The 14,836-nt window shown below is 41.5% G+C and overlaps 1 protein-coding gene across 1 annotated transcript; it reads left to right on the top strand.

The window, feature by feature from the left end:
* Nucleotides 1–10,711: 10,711 nt before the first annotated feature.
* On the top strand, nt 10,712–12,917 carry si:ch211-284k5.2 (sperm axonemal maintenance protein CFAP97D1). The gene is made up of 5 exons (XM_027032549.3): nt 10,712–10,804; nt 11,009–11,089; nt 11,634–11,752; nt 12,326–12,509; nt 12,801–12,917. Exons 1-5 carry the CDS (start codon nt 10,712–10,714, stop codon nt 12,915–12,917), a joined length of 594 nt encoding a protein of 197 aa, XP_026888350.2.
* Nucleotides 12,918–14,836: the final 1,919 nt, after the last annotated feature.

Raw genomic sequence — 14,836 nt, forward strand, 5'->3', positions numbered from 1 at the left:
TACATCTACTGTGAGCAAGGAGGAGTGTGGGTGGAGTTTGTGTGTGTGTGCGTGTGTGTGTGTGTGTGTGTGTAAATGCCTGCATTCAAGGGGAATGGCTCATCATACTGTGCCGAAGAGAGAGAGCGTGAAAAACAAAGGATTTAGGAGAAGCAGTCAGATCTGATCCTCTGTGCCCCCCCAACAGCTCCCCCCATACTGCCTCCAGTCTCTCTCTCTCTCTCTCTCTCTCTTTCTCTCTCCCCTACGCAATGCTACAGAACACTAAGTAGTTCACCTCACAGGCTGTATGCAACTGCACAGAGCTGTGACCAAGCGCTCTGGTAAACTGTACATCATCTCAACAGCTTGAATATAAAGATTAACACAGTGCTGCAGAACAGGTCATTAGATCAGCCTGGATGTACAAAAATCTTTCATTAGTTTATGTAATATTTACTCCTACAGGAAAACATAATACCATAATCCCATTCACACGAAGGATAAAAGCATGAGAAAAATTTCACCATACACGAAACATGGCTTTTCCCAGGCTGCAGTATTTCTGAGATGCTATCACCTTTTGTGGAGGTACCCTATTGAGATGATCAGTCAAAGTGGGGGTTACAACTTCTCTCAGGTAGAAATAGGCCTGTCACAACAAAATCATTGTAGTTTCTCCAAGATAAAAAAAGAATTCTAACCCTTACTTAAATTGTGTCAATTCACTTTCTAGTGAGCAGGCACAGATCTGTCTTGAGTTCCATTTCCTGGAACTTATTCACATTTTGTAGCTCAGTATACAAATAATATCTATTTTTTCGGGAAATAATTAAAGAATGTGTTGTTGTCTTCTCATTCAGTTTTTGAAAGCATTTACACAAACTTGTTTTACTGCCTTATTTACCTAAGGCTTAAAGCCTGCAGATATTCCAATACCTGACCGTTTCACCCTCCATGACTGGTTACTTGGGCTGCGTATAACCAAAAGCAGTTGGCTTTGTCATACCAGAAGTATGCAAAACTGTTTTTCCTATTCAGTTATAGGTCAGTGATTTTTTTTCTTCTTTGTTTTCTTTGTGTGACCTACAGTCATACAAGAATTGGATATCACCAGCATCTGACTGATTTTACTTTTATCCAACAGACCACAACCACTTAGGTTTTGTCTAAGAAATTATTAATCTATGCTTTTTTGTTTGCTTTTTGTATGACATTCTGCAGGCACTGAAGAAAACTGCTGCACAATTATTCAGACTGTCTTGAGCCCAGAGAAAACTAGACGGCTGGGCAATGAGTTGAAAACCTTAAATGTTATCTCTGTTAGCTCTGATATCTCATTCAAGATTCTGCTTATTTATTTTCTACAGTCTTTGTATTCTAAGCTTCCCTTTGAAAGTATGGTTTCTCTGATCATTAAACATAAAGTAGGAGGAGTATGAGGAATATTTTAACATAAGCAAAGTAGTGAATAACATAATTTATTTAAATAGTGATTAGTTGTTTAGCAAGACATAACAATGATGCTCTCCATGTCCAAGCCTGAAAAAGCCTGTTAATAGCTTTAATCTTCTCCAGTATCTCCAGGCTATTCTTCAGACACCATGTGGCCACTGAAATGAATATTACTGGATCAAACACACACACCACTGCTGCTTACCCTCTCTGCTTAATAGTTTCCACACTATGTTAATCAACTGGCAACTGGCGACATGACATCACCCACCCTCACAGATCTGCCTTCACAGCAGCTGTGAGTGCATGCGGGGTGGTGGGGGGGTATGTCTGTGGAAGAAGAAATCTTTCTCCACTTACATTACACTCTCGTTTGCCTAAGGTCCAGAGGAAAGAAGAATCACAGTGAATTAAAGTAACCACTGGACTGAGTTAGATCATGATGTGGTTGGCGCACAGGTGGAATGGAAGACCGCAGGCCTGTCTCTTAGAAAGTGGCTGCCTCCCTGGGGTCTGACTTGCTTTTTCAAAACTTAAGAACAATTATGAGAGCCTGTAACCTGATCTATGACCAGCAGTCCTACTCAACGTGTTTTTGGCCAAACCTAGTAGAAGACATTGAGGTTAGGAGACTGAGGGGGAAAGGTTGGCTGAATGGAAGTGTTGTTTTCCACATGGTGCCTCACATGGAATATAAAAATCCCTCAGTGTTTGTGTTTTCCAGAGCAGTGCTGACTCTCATGTTTCCATCAGCTCTTTTAGAGGAAAGATGACAGGCCAAGAACACCAACAAACCAAGTCACAAACTCATATGGTGGAAGGTATAAGTAGAGTCACCCGCACTCCTGGATAGAAAGACATGAATAGACAAACTCAAACATGGATGCGCGCACACACACACACACACACACACACACACACACACACACACACACACACTCTCTCTCACACACACACACACACACACACACACACACACACCACACTCACACACACACTCACACACTCACTCCCACACACACACACACACTCCACACACACACACACACACACGCCACACTCACACACACACACACACACACACACGCCACACTCACACACACACACACACACACACACACACACACACACACACACACACACACACACACTCAAACACACACACACACACACCACACTCACACACAGGCCATAAGTGGGCTATTCTTCTCCATTTGCAGGGATGTTTTTGGTTGGTTAACAAGGCAATATCGTCTGTAATGCAAAGACCTCACTAAACATTCAAGCAGATGGAGAGAATGAGAGAGAGAGAGAGAGAGAGAGAGAGAAAGAATAGAAGGTGAGAGAGAGCAAAAAACACAGACACACAGAGGTTGGAAAGAAAGCAAGTTCAGGCAATGCAAAGTAGAGATGTTGGAGGTTGATAACGAGGGGGTAGGGAGTCTGACTGTGCATTCAGTATGTATTCTGACTGGTTAACAGAGCACAGGCAGTGAACCCCGCCAGCCCATTACCCACCCAGGCACTGCCGCTCCACAAGCCCCCAGCAATTAGGGGGCAGAGACAGGCAATCTCCTAACTGTGGTGGTGCCGTAATGGGGCCGTGTGGCCAGCCAGCCTGCCTGGCTGCACTCAATCTCAGCCAAATAAAAGGGCCTCTGGCGACTGGCCTCCATGGTTGACAGGAGGGACTGTGAAGGAGGAGGTGCTCTCACAGAAATAACAGAGGAGAAAAAACGAGTAGCAAAGGCAGAGTGTGAAAAGGGGCCTCGGTCAGCATGGAGACAGGGAGTGAATGGCAAACATGCAGATGTGCGAATGAACCCCTGTAGGGAGTGGGGAGGGAGACTGAGAGGATGAGAGAGCAAAAGGGGGGAGGGAAGGCTCTAGAGAGAGATGAAGAGAGGGAGAAAAGCAATTGCTTTCCTACTCTGGATGAGACATGGAAAGACTTAGAGGTCACTAGTCACTGAAGAGAGAAGCTGCTTAATAACATTAATTTAACTCCCATTCAGGGCTGAACTCCCCCCCCCCCCCACACACACAGAATCCAGAAACGTTGCCCACAATAACTTAAATTCTTCTTTACCCAAAATACCAATCCCACTGCACAAAAAACTCCTTTATGCATCAAACTGTATCAATTCAAGTTCCACAATGTATGTCAATTATACAACAGGTTACAATTTCTGTGTAAAAACTTATACATAATTTATAACTACAACACAATGCCTGACAGTCAGAGTGAGAGTACACATGCTTGAGGCTTTGCTGGTGAACACTGTGATGTTCTTCAAAGAGATATGAGACTTTTGATTTACAATGGAAGCCTTGTTGTCTTTCTTTGCCCTATTAAAGGTTGTCAAACTGTTTCCATTCTTGCTGCTGTTTTAGAGACAGATAACGCCTACTAATTCATGCAAATTTCTGAAGTAGCAAAATTGTTTGCTAAGGCAGCCATGTCATCAGTTAAGAAGCACAGAGCTTTACAGACATTGGAGATGAACTCTACAGATATCAGAGATGATCACCAAACTGCATGGCAGGATAATTGTGGACAGGCTGCTCTAGTCAGCCACAATCACTCTGTTCTGCAAGTGGTATGTGTCCACAGTGCAGCACAGTGAAAGGAAACGACTGGTTCTACGCCCAGATATTTACTCAGAATGAAGATGCTGGGTATAAGATTGCTGAATTCCTTTTGCTATATAATGACAGACAAAGCTTGTAAAGACAGCAGGAAAACAATCGCAAGATAATCAAATTTAAGAATTAAGTTAAATTCATTCAGATTTTTAACTCAAAGCAGGTAAAAGTCTAAAATCTCAGGTAAATAAGGCTTTCAGATATTTTACAACTTACAGTCAAGTAAAAGTGATGATACTGTACAGAGAGATACGAGGCAACTAAGAACAGCCAGCAGCAAACTGAACAAGTAGAATGAATGACTTCCTCCACCATATCTAAGTCTCAGGAAGACAGAGTGGTGAGGGAAGAACACGCAGTGGAGAAGCTTCCAGTCATCTGTCACAAAGTGAGAAAGCTCTGCTAAGCCCACAGAGGAGGAACTCAATCAGACAGAGGCATCTCTGGCCTGCTGTCTGCTCAGAAATCTGGGGCTTTGGACTCTGTCGCCACAGGGGCTTGGGGTGGAGTGACAGCAGGAGGAGCAGAGTGCACAGAAAGGCACGGCCTGTGGCTCACTGCCTGTGGCTTAGAATGAAGAGCTGTGCAGCGGACCTGCTCCACCTCTGCCCTGTACTATACATCCTCCAACACACCGGTGGTGCATTTCCATGATGGAGTCTGAAGTGACAAAATGGGTAGTTACATTTGACTTGGTATTTGCTAATGATTATAATTAATAGGATGTAGTAGGAAATTTGCCCTTATATATATATAAAAAAAAAAAAGGTTACACTTTTTCCATCACTGGATGCTTGACCTAAGAATATGATCGTGTCTTGGCTTTGGGAATAATGAGGCTGACAGTATGTGTTAGCGGTCCTACTCGAATAGCTGCCATGACCTCATTTCAATGCACTGCAGGTTTGCTGTGAAATACTTGGCAGACACATACGTTCCATTAATTCCATCCCTACAGAGGGAGAGAGAGAGAGAGAGAGAGAGAGAGAGAGAGATCCTCATGAGCCACATTTAATTTACTTCTCCAGAGAATATGAAACTTTACTACATGAAATAAAGGAAAGGAAGCCTTCCTTTCTGAAATGATTCACAGCAATTGAGTCACTGGCTGAGGCAGATAGTCTGTGTTTGGTTGTGTTTCACGCTCCTGTGAGTCTGTGGCTCTTTCTGTCAGACAGCCTGGAGAATGCACTCCTTGCCCAATCCTGTCCTCTACTGTGCTGCAAAATAACACACTGAGTGACCTCCTCATGGCAAAATGCCTAGCTAGGAAAAAGGAGGGAGGAACAGAGAGAAAGATGGAGAGAGGGGGAGGGTGGTGGCCTCACTTCACTGCTGCACAGAGCAGATAATGAAGCCAACTGCAGAGAAAATCAGAGAGAGAGAGAGAGAGAGAGAGAGAGAGAGAGAGAGAGAGAGTTGACAGAGAGGAAGCAGCTGGATACTCTCCGTATAAAAGCTGACAGCAGAGTGAGCAGGCAAACTGTTGTCCCGCTGGAATCCAGAGGTGTGTCCATTGATACCACTGGTAGAAGATTGCCTTTCTGTCCAAGTGTTTGGAATGCATCTCACTAGGAAATGTCAGCTAGATTACTGTCCTACAAGAAAGGTTTAGCGTACCTGATTCATACCACATCAAAAACAAAGAAAACACCCTTAATGCAGAATTCTTTGTAAATAAAAATTTTGTCTGGGTTTGTAGTTTTAATGACTTCTTTTCCAGCCATGTAGTGACTTTATGATTTGTACCTAAATGGCATTCACAATACCAAGTCACATTGCCCCAAAATTCAACAAAATCCTTTTTATGCATTAGTTGGGAAATTGTTTCAGCTGGTGCATTTGTTTTTTGTTGTTTGTTTTTTGTGTTGTACATATGGCGCTCTTTAGAAGCAGTGAACACCCACTGGGAAGAGTCCTGCCGAGCTCTTGATGAAGCTTTAGCTGTTCACCCGCCTGGATCACCCTAATCTGTTTTGTGGACCTGACATGCAGCACGCAGCAAGCAGCATGGTGCCTCTTGGACATTTTCTCAGCTGCATGTTGCTCACCTGTGCCAGCCAGGGCAGCGCTGTATTGCTATGCCCTGGAACCCTTACATATAACTCCCTATTGCACACATTTCTGTTCATGGCCTGGGAACCATTCCTACAACAACTAGTCACATGGGCATGGCTGACTAGAACAATATTCTTGTTTGAACTGGCCTAAATGGCTTTGCTGTCACTGTGCCTTTCTAGCCATTTTTTCAGATGTGTACCTGCACCAAGGTACAAGCACAATTTAAGCATTCTGTATTTGTGAATTGCACTTTGACTGTATACTAAGTAATCTCAGTGACATGTATCTCATTACATGATCTATTCATGTTGTTTGAATCTTCCTAGACTCATTCATATAATTTTAGGATGTGACCATGAGAAAAAAAATTGTTACTTCAATGAGGTCACTCCCTGGCCAGCACCCAGCCAGGACCACACCAACCACACGTCCCAGTCATGCCCCTGCTCACAGGAACACATCAATCACGTGTCCCAGTCACTCCCCTGTTCGCAGGAACACACCAATCACGTGTCCCAGTCGCTTCCCTGCTCGCAGGAACACACCAATCATGTGTCCCAGTTGCTTCCCTGTTTGCGGTCACCAGCTTATTGATTCATTACACACACCTGTCCCTCATTGCCTTCTATGAGGACTAACCCCTGACTCCCCCTTCTCATCATGGAGGAAGGCTTAGTGCTATCTGCATGTTTGTTTACCTTGCCTTTGTGCCTTAATGAACCAGCCTGAGTCCAGTAGTCCCTTACTGGGGATGACCAGCCTCCACTGGTCAGGTGGATGGGTGAGAGCATGGTGAGACATAAAAAACATAGGGTCATAAACCAATTAGGCTACTCTCATGCCATAGTGAATTCACTCTTCCAGATTTTGAGGCTTCTGTTTCAAAGGTCAAATCAGTTCATTCGTGGAAGTGTTTTTCTTGATGGGTCGATGAGAGTGGAAAACTGAGAGAAAAAAACAGTAATGCTGTTATTTTTCACAGGAGTAAGATCTGCCCACACTAACTAAACTAAGAGAGAAGGTAAAATTGTAAAACTGAAAAAGTGCAACTACAAACCATTATACATTTTATATTAGATTTAGAGCTGAAAAAAAGGAGCCATCTCTTTAATGTCAAAATATATAAAGGAAAAGATAGCTAGAAATAAATAAACAAACCCTTTCTTTATACCCTAATGGCCAGAAAGAAGATCAGGTATTCTACCTCCTCCTCTGCACACCCTCCTAAAATGGGCAAATTGTTATAGGGAAGGCAGTGATTGGTTTTCAATAACTGCTCTAACCTTTGACCTTGTGTGCTGGAGACAGGACTGTGGTGTGTGGGGTCAGCCCAGGGACATAGATTACAGAGAGGAATCAACTGTCGTTTATTAGCTTTTGCCACTCAGTAGAGCATGAGGCAGGATTTTGGAGAGAGAGAAAGAGAGAATGTGTGTCCTTGTGTTCGTGTGTCTGACTCTGACACACTCAGCAATGAAGTGCTACATGGGAGAAAGTGAAATGACACCAAGTGAAGTGCTTATTTTCAGCATGTAATTGTTGACGTTTATCTTAAATGGCCACCCACAGTGACTCAGCTGTAGGATATAATTAAATTTTTTCTCTTCATCTGTAAAAGAGTAGTTATTGATGGAACAGCAGTGAGAACTGTGTTTGCAAGATAGTGAACAAAGACGCATATATGAAATGTGATTAAGGTAAAAAAGAAAAAAATTAACATATGTGCACGTGTGTATGTGTGTGTGTGTGTGTGTGTGTGTGTAAGTGTTCTAACATAGGTCTATTCTAGTGTTTAAAATTATAATCATTCCCCAAATCTGTGAACAGCTGGTGTTCACAGTCAGGCTTAATTTCACACAGAAATACAGATTTACAAACACAAATACAGAAATCATCCATCCAGGTACATGTGAGACTGCATCTATATGCTACACCATGCAGAAGGGATTCTGTTTTCTCTATTGTATTATTGTTTATGTGTTAGCTTCACATCCAGCAGTATTTTTTATAGCTGACCTTTTCAGCAGTACTGGAAGCAGAAAGCTGCAGAAGCTGCAGTTTATTCCATTCTCACACATTTACTCCTACAGTTCCACCCAGAACAAGACAGACAGCCACAGCAACAAAGGAGCATAAGGGCTAGTCAGCGCTCTCCATCCACTCATGGAAACACAGACAGAGATAACTACAGACAAGGATGGCTGCTAGGAGACAAGTGTGGGTGGGTGAGATCTGTGCTCAGGGGGAATTATCGGCTTATCCGTGAGTGCGCGCACATGCACACACACGACAAAAAGACGGAGCAGCCCAACAATTGATTTTATGGCATGGGAGAAAAAGAGAGGGAAAGAAAGAGAGAGGGAGGGAGAGAGAGAGGGAGAGAATTTGTTGAATAGCCTTAGTAATCTGATTTAAATAATTATGAGCCAACAATAATTACTCAGTGATTTGCACCTCTTTTTAATCTCATGTGCTTGAGTGCTTCAGAAGAGCCTGATTTCCTTTCAGCAGGATTCCAGGCTTTTCCTAAAGAGAGCAGAATGGAAGTGTATTTTATAGCACCTTTATGGTGACAGTGAAGGAGATCTACTAAAATTGTCATCAATGCTTACACCCCAGAATTATCCAGCTACAATGTAAAGAGGAGTAATCATGTTTAAACAGGAGTTCTTCACCCTGCCAGCAGAAAATCAGTGTGCAGCATTTAAATGCCTCCCCTTGGGTCAATATGTTATTTAATCTAATGTGATGTAGCCTTGTGTACACACACACCCACGTACGCACACAGGCAGAAAGAGAGAGCAAGGGGCTGTATGCACTATGACGTGAGCAGATGTTAAAGCTGTCATAGCTACATTTTGCAAGTGAGTGAGCGGTTGAAAGGAAGGGAGCAGAGATAAACAATTTTCCCTCAGGTCCTGGCACAGAATTAGTACCATGTCCTGCTCTTACCAAGCATAATCCCCACCCCTCATCCCACGCATAGGAAAACCGAGTCAGTCAGGCTAGTGGATCTGCATGGGGTGTCTGTTCATCCAAGGGACAGAACAATATTCTAAGAACCTCACAATTTAACACTTGAATTTTAGCTACAATGCTTCATGTGTTTGTGTGTGTGTGCATGTATGTAAGTGCATGCATGTCTATTTGTGGTTAATCAGTGCCTTCCAGAATTTGTGATATCTGCATATTTTTTAAAGCCTATATGACACAATGGGTGTTTTGCATCAAATCCTCAGTAATGAAAATACTGCTAGAATGTATAATGTTGTCGACAGCTGAGTTTTCACTGTAAAAATATAGCGGTTTAACCTTGGGCTTTGTATAGAGATCAGTTACAGACATGCCCATGTCAGTTTTATAGTCACTTATCTCTGGCTTTGATGTTGGTGTTTTCATCATGTCCTCACAGCTCATGAAATGATCTACACTGCAAAACATGGCTGCCATTCACCTGGCAAAGAGAAGCATGCCATCTGGTGGTAAGATAAGAAATAACAACAGTTATCTCTCTCTTAATCCAGCACATTTGATTTGTGAAAATATGAATAATTCCTCCAAAGACTTGGGATGGTGGTAGGGCAAAAACAAACAAACAAAACCAAGCATACAAAATAATAATTTGCATATGATCTGAATTGCTGTTAGGTCGTTAGAGGAGAGTTAGGACCTAACCCACCTGACATAGTTCGCAACAATGCAAGAACCATTCTTGGGGGTTAGGCAAGCTAATATCTGAAAAGCACATTATATTTAAAAATACATTCTATTCGATATGTCCTTAAAACCACCAATTTTCCAGACTTTAATATTTTAGCTCAAGCAGAATTGTGTGCATGTGTGTATTGAAGAATGTCCTAGACTCCAGACGTTGTAGACTCATTACATAAAAGCATTTCAGACATTTGTATGCTGGGGAAGATCTTGCTACCATCAGCCTATAGAAACCTCCACCAGCTGCCACTAAAGGCTACACTTCACCTACACTAAAGACCTGATATTCACTTAGCAACATCATTCCACCTAGCAATGACATGACTTACCATTAATGCATGCAATTCATTATTTACATTTTATAAAGAGAATTTTATAATGTCTTTGCCCTTCTCTGTGAAGCCACTCTGAGGTCATTTAGACAAGTGAAGTTAGTGGGCTGTGAACACTAATAATTCATTGACATCCAATCCCCTCTCAGCATCACACATAGTCAGAGAGGGATAGGTGAGCAGTGGTGCCATGGCAACAAGCTGTGGCCTCCAGCCAGGCTGGCCAAGCCTCTTTCAGGTGAAGTGGGATGTGGGGAGTACCAGAGCTGCATTATAAATTACATCACTAGCACAGAACACACTAGACACTGGGCAACCATTCCAGATTCTGAAACATTACACTTAAACGCTAAATTCCACCACTGGCAAAACCAAAATACTATGATATTGGCATTCCAGATTTTTACCAACTATCTACATTTTAAAAACTAGTGAAGGAGCATATGAGACTGTCAAATCCTCTCTGAGTGTGCTAAACTCACAGCACATTTCTCTTTGGCCTTTGGGAACACTGAGCAACAGCCATGCATAAGGCCTACCAGCCCCTCAAACCTGCCACTAACAAGCTCCTGCAGAAGAAATGGGACCAGACATGCTATGAGGAGCATCGCAAGAAGGTATGTGTATGTCTGCATGTGTTTGATGTGATTCCTTACTAATACAGGACAAACCGTAAGGTTGGAGCATCAGCACCAGTACTGATGTGAGACAGCAGAAATCTCTGTTTTTGTTGTACATAGAATGGGAAGTGTTCAATTCTAATTGCAATGTGTAATCAGCAAAAGGTCATTTTGCTGTTTATGCTGTTTTGTCATCATGAGGTGAAGGAAGTCAAGCCCGTAGTGGACATAAAAGGCATCCCAACTCCCACCCATGTCCAACTAAAGCTAAAGAAAACACAGGTATATGCACACAGCTCACTCTTTTGAAAATACACAAAAATAATTTAAAAATTGTGTAGTATTATATTTTGAGATAAATTACATTAAATAAAGCTTACTTCTGTAAGAATTAATTCAGTCTTTAATACTTTACTGTATACAAAGAGGGCTTAGCTAAAGGAGTTATAGCATATATACTCACCTATTAAATGTAAAATGAATTAAATGCTACTAATCAAGTCATTTGAAATGCAAATGTTCATTTAACACTATACTTTTTATGCCATTTAGCTGATGCTTTTATGCAAAGCAACTTACAATTATGACTGAGCACAACTTGAATAATTGAGGGTTAACAGTGGCAACGGTGCGGCTTGAAGCGGCAATCTTCTGATTACAAGTCAAGTACCTTAACCACTGAGCTACCACTATTTACAACTCTTAGCAGCATGAAACATGAGCTATAAACATGAGCAGGAACTAACTTGGTATAGGTAACAATAATGGTGTTACTATTATCTTACCTAATTTCTTCAGTGCAATAATACTGATTTTGGGGTTTAAGGTTCAAGAGGAGAGACAGGCCATTATCGAGAGGGATAACCAGCTACTGGCATCCAGACTAGCCCGCATAGGGCACTCTAAAGGTCTCATAGATCACAGAAATGACTATCCAGAGCGCAGGTAGGCTCACATTAGGCAATGTGCTTCAAGTGACTTCAGAAGGTGAAAAGAATGCTCCAATTTAGGCAGTGATCTGCTATATACCGACCTCTGTACTGATAGCAGGTTAATTTTATTTCTCCTCAGATGACACCAGTGAGTGAACTAAAACTAAAAACAATCTGATGATAAGTTATCTGGGGAAGGAATCACATTTGTGTTTGTATTTCAAAGCAGTTCAAAATAAATTAGTAATATACAGGCCATGGCTAATTCAAAGAACTCCTGATTCCAGTTTAACTGTTTGACCAAATAACCTGCTGACCTTAGAAGACTGCTTAAAGCCTTTTTTAAAGTGTTTGTCTCTGTGAGTTCATCTCACCTATGAACCTGCTCTCCTCATTTCCTATTAAAAAGATAAATCATTAATGCTTGTTTGACTATTGGCAAGGTTGTGATGAATTAATGAGAGGCAGATCCTCTGCTTTTTTGTCTACACTGTAGAAGTTTAGCCATACTAGTGTGGTATTACACTAGTTTATTAACCTCTGATAGATACTCTGCAGGCTGTCTGCATTAATTTTGTTCCCACAGTTTAAATTCTGAAAGGAGGCGAGAACAGCTACTGCAGGTGACTCGTCAGAACCAGGCAATCTATCAGCGAATCACAGCGCGGGAATCTGAATATAGGCGGGAGCTTTGGGTGGAGGACTGGGAGAGAGTGGAGCGAAGACGAGATGATATTGCATGTTATCCAAGGGGAGTGGCCAATAAACAGGTGAATAGCACATATACTGTATTCTCTTCATCATTAAGCTCAAGGTTCTGGGTAGTTTTACCAAGGAACACACCACCCATGTTTAGAAGTAGGAAATATGTTCTCCATATGCTACATTAAACAATTAGTGCTCTATTCAAACTTGCATTAAACCTAAAATAAAAAACAACAAAAAAAAACAAACCAATCCCAAATCCAGACTTCTTGTTAGACAGATTTGGAGGTCTGATATACTGAAATTAAACAGTGATGTAGAGAGGGGAAAAAGATCTTTATCTCCCAAATCCACAGAGACTAAAGAAGAGTGTGAAGTTTTCAGGAGGAGCCCCAGGGCAGCGTCGGTCTTCGTCCATCAGGACAGATAATAGCCATGTTGAAAGCACAGAGGAAGACACCCAACATCAATAATCATTATCTCCTACCACCACTAGCCAAAAAATGACATATCATCAGTTCTATTAACACATTAGCTGGAATGAATGACATGCACATGTGCTTATTAGTCCATAGTGGTAAATGCCAATGCCTAAAAAATGCAGAGAGTTCGTTGTCCACTGGATGGCAGCATCATTCTCTAGGATAATAGGAAGCTTCCCAACGAACCATCTCAGGCTATTAGAGATCCTTTAATTAAACCTGTGGGGAAAAGCAGCTAGAAAAAAGCTTTCAAAGGTACCCATAGGTCTTCTAATGAGAGGCAGAAACTGAACTATAGTGACAAATTGGCAAAGGCCTCCAGTGCATGCTCTAATTTGGTCTCTGCCCTGGTACTGATATCAGAATGACAACAAGGTTTCAGAGGAGGTGTCATGAAAAGAGCCTTGGGAGTCTCATCATGCCATGATTTCACTTCAGATTTCTTGTTCTGCTTAGGTCTGCTAGCTTGAATCATGTCCCATTTTTTTTTGTAAGACTTTCAATTTTCTTGCTAAAGAGAAGATAGTTCCTGCCATCAATAATCATAGTCTGCTCTTTTCCAAAAAACATAATAACTATATTTGAGAGCACCAAAATTCTCCCCCTGATCTAATTTTTAAAAAAGAGCACTAATAAAATATAACACTAAATCTTTGGATTACAGGCAGAAGAGAAGCACTGTCTGGTTGGCCTTGTGTCCAGTGCTTTAGATTGCATTTCTCATAAGCTCATAACTCTGGCCGTGCTCCATCTTGACCTCTATTCAAATCCTCTGTCTCTGCTTTGTGGCACACGCAAATCAAAAGTCTCAGAGGAAGCCTGCTGATCCAGAATAAGCTTCCATTCTTCAAATAACTACATTTGTCAGGAAATAAAAGGCAAAAACGAATGAAGCATTCTTGTTTCATTTCATCCATGCAACATCTTATATAGTGAGAGAGAAGTAGTAAAAATGTAGTGTAGTTCACAAGATTTCCAAATATACAGGATGTTTCAGACAGAGGTCCTTCATCAGCTTTGCAAGCTAAGTGACAAGACCACCACCATGCCTGGTGTCTTGCTTTCTAAAATGAGCTGTAACTTAGTGGAAAAGCTTCATTTATCATATCAACTAAAGTTTTCTGTTACAAACATGATGACAATATTCAATACACTGTTTTTTACTGCGGGATTGTGGGCCCTACTATAATAAGTGCACAATGGCTTTCACTACATCTGATTTCTAACATTGCAACATAGTAATTTCATGACAAAACAGTGTTTTTTGGTAAATTCAAGCTTGTGCTTTGCCTACATTATGTGAGGACCGGAGTGTTATCATAGAGAAATGGGAGGTCTGTGTAAATGAGGTAGGTCAAGGCAAGGTGTCACTAATTTCATAAAAAATTAAGGTATTTGTGGATGGGAGTCCGAGCATGTATACAACCCAGCACAGATTGATATTTGCATACCTAGGCATACCTAGGCACACCTACGGCACTACGCAGACCAATTGCAGCCAGGTTCTGTACGGTAAACGATATTTTTTTGTGTGTGATTGGCCATGGGGTTTGCCACCGTCGTGTCATGATGACATACGACGTTATAATCTAGTGAGAGCAAGGCAGCTGCAGGTTTCAAAGCCTGTGCCCAGAGATTATGGAGATAAATATGCTGCAAAATTTGAGCGTTTGAAGGAATGACATGAGGATTTGTAAAACAAAATGTGTACTTGCATTTTAAATGCGAGAACCTGTGAGATGTGAGAACCTGAATTTGCGCTTGTATTTTTGACGTGAGAACTTCTAGAATAAAAATCTGAACGTGAATGTTTTTTTCTCCTTTTTTCACTTGCAGAAAATATTCCCACTAATGTATTTTTTAAAACTTGAAGTCACAGAGAAAAAGCGCTAAATGTGTTAACAGATATA

This window comes from Electrophorus electricus, chromosome 4 (assembly GCF_041902795.1).
Source record: "Electrophorus electricus isolate QZ-2024a chromosome 4, ASM4190279v1, whole genome shotgun sequence".
NCBI lineage: Eukaryota > Metazoa > Chordata > Actinopteri > Gymnotiformes > Gymnotidae > Electrophorus > Electrophorus electricus.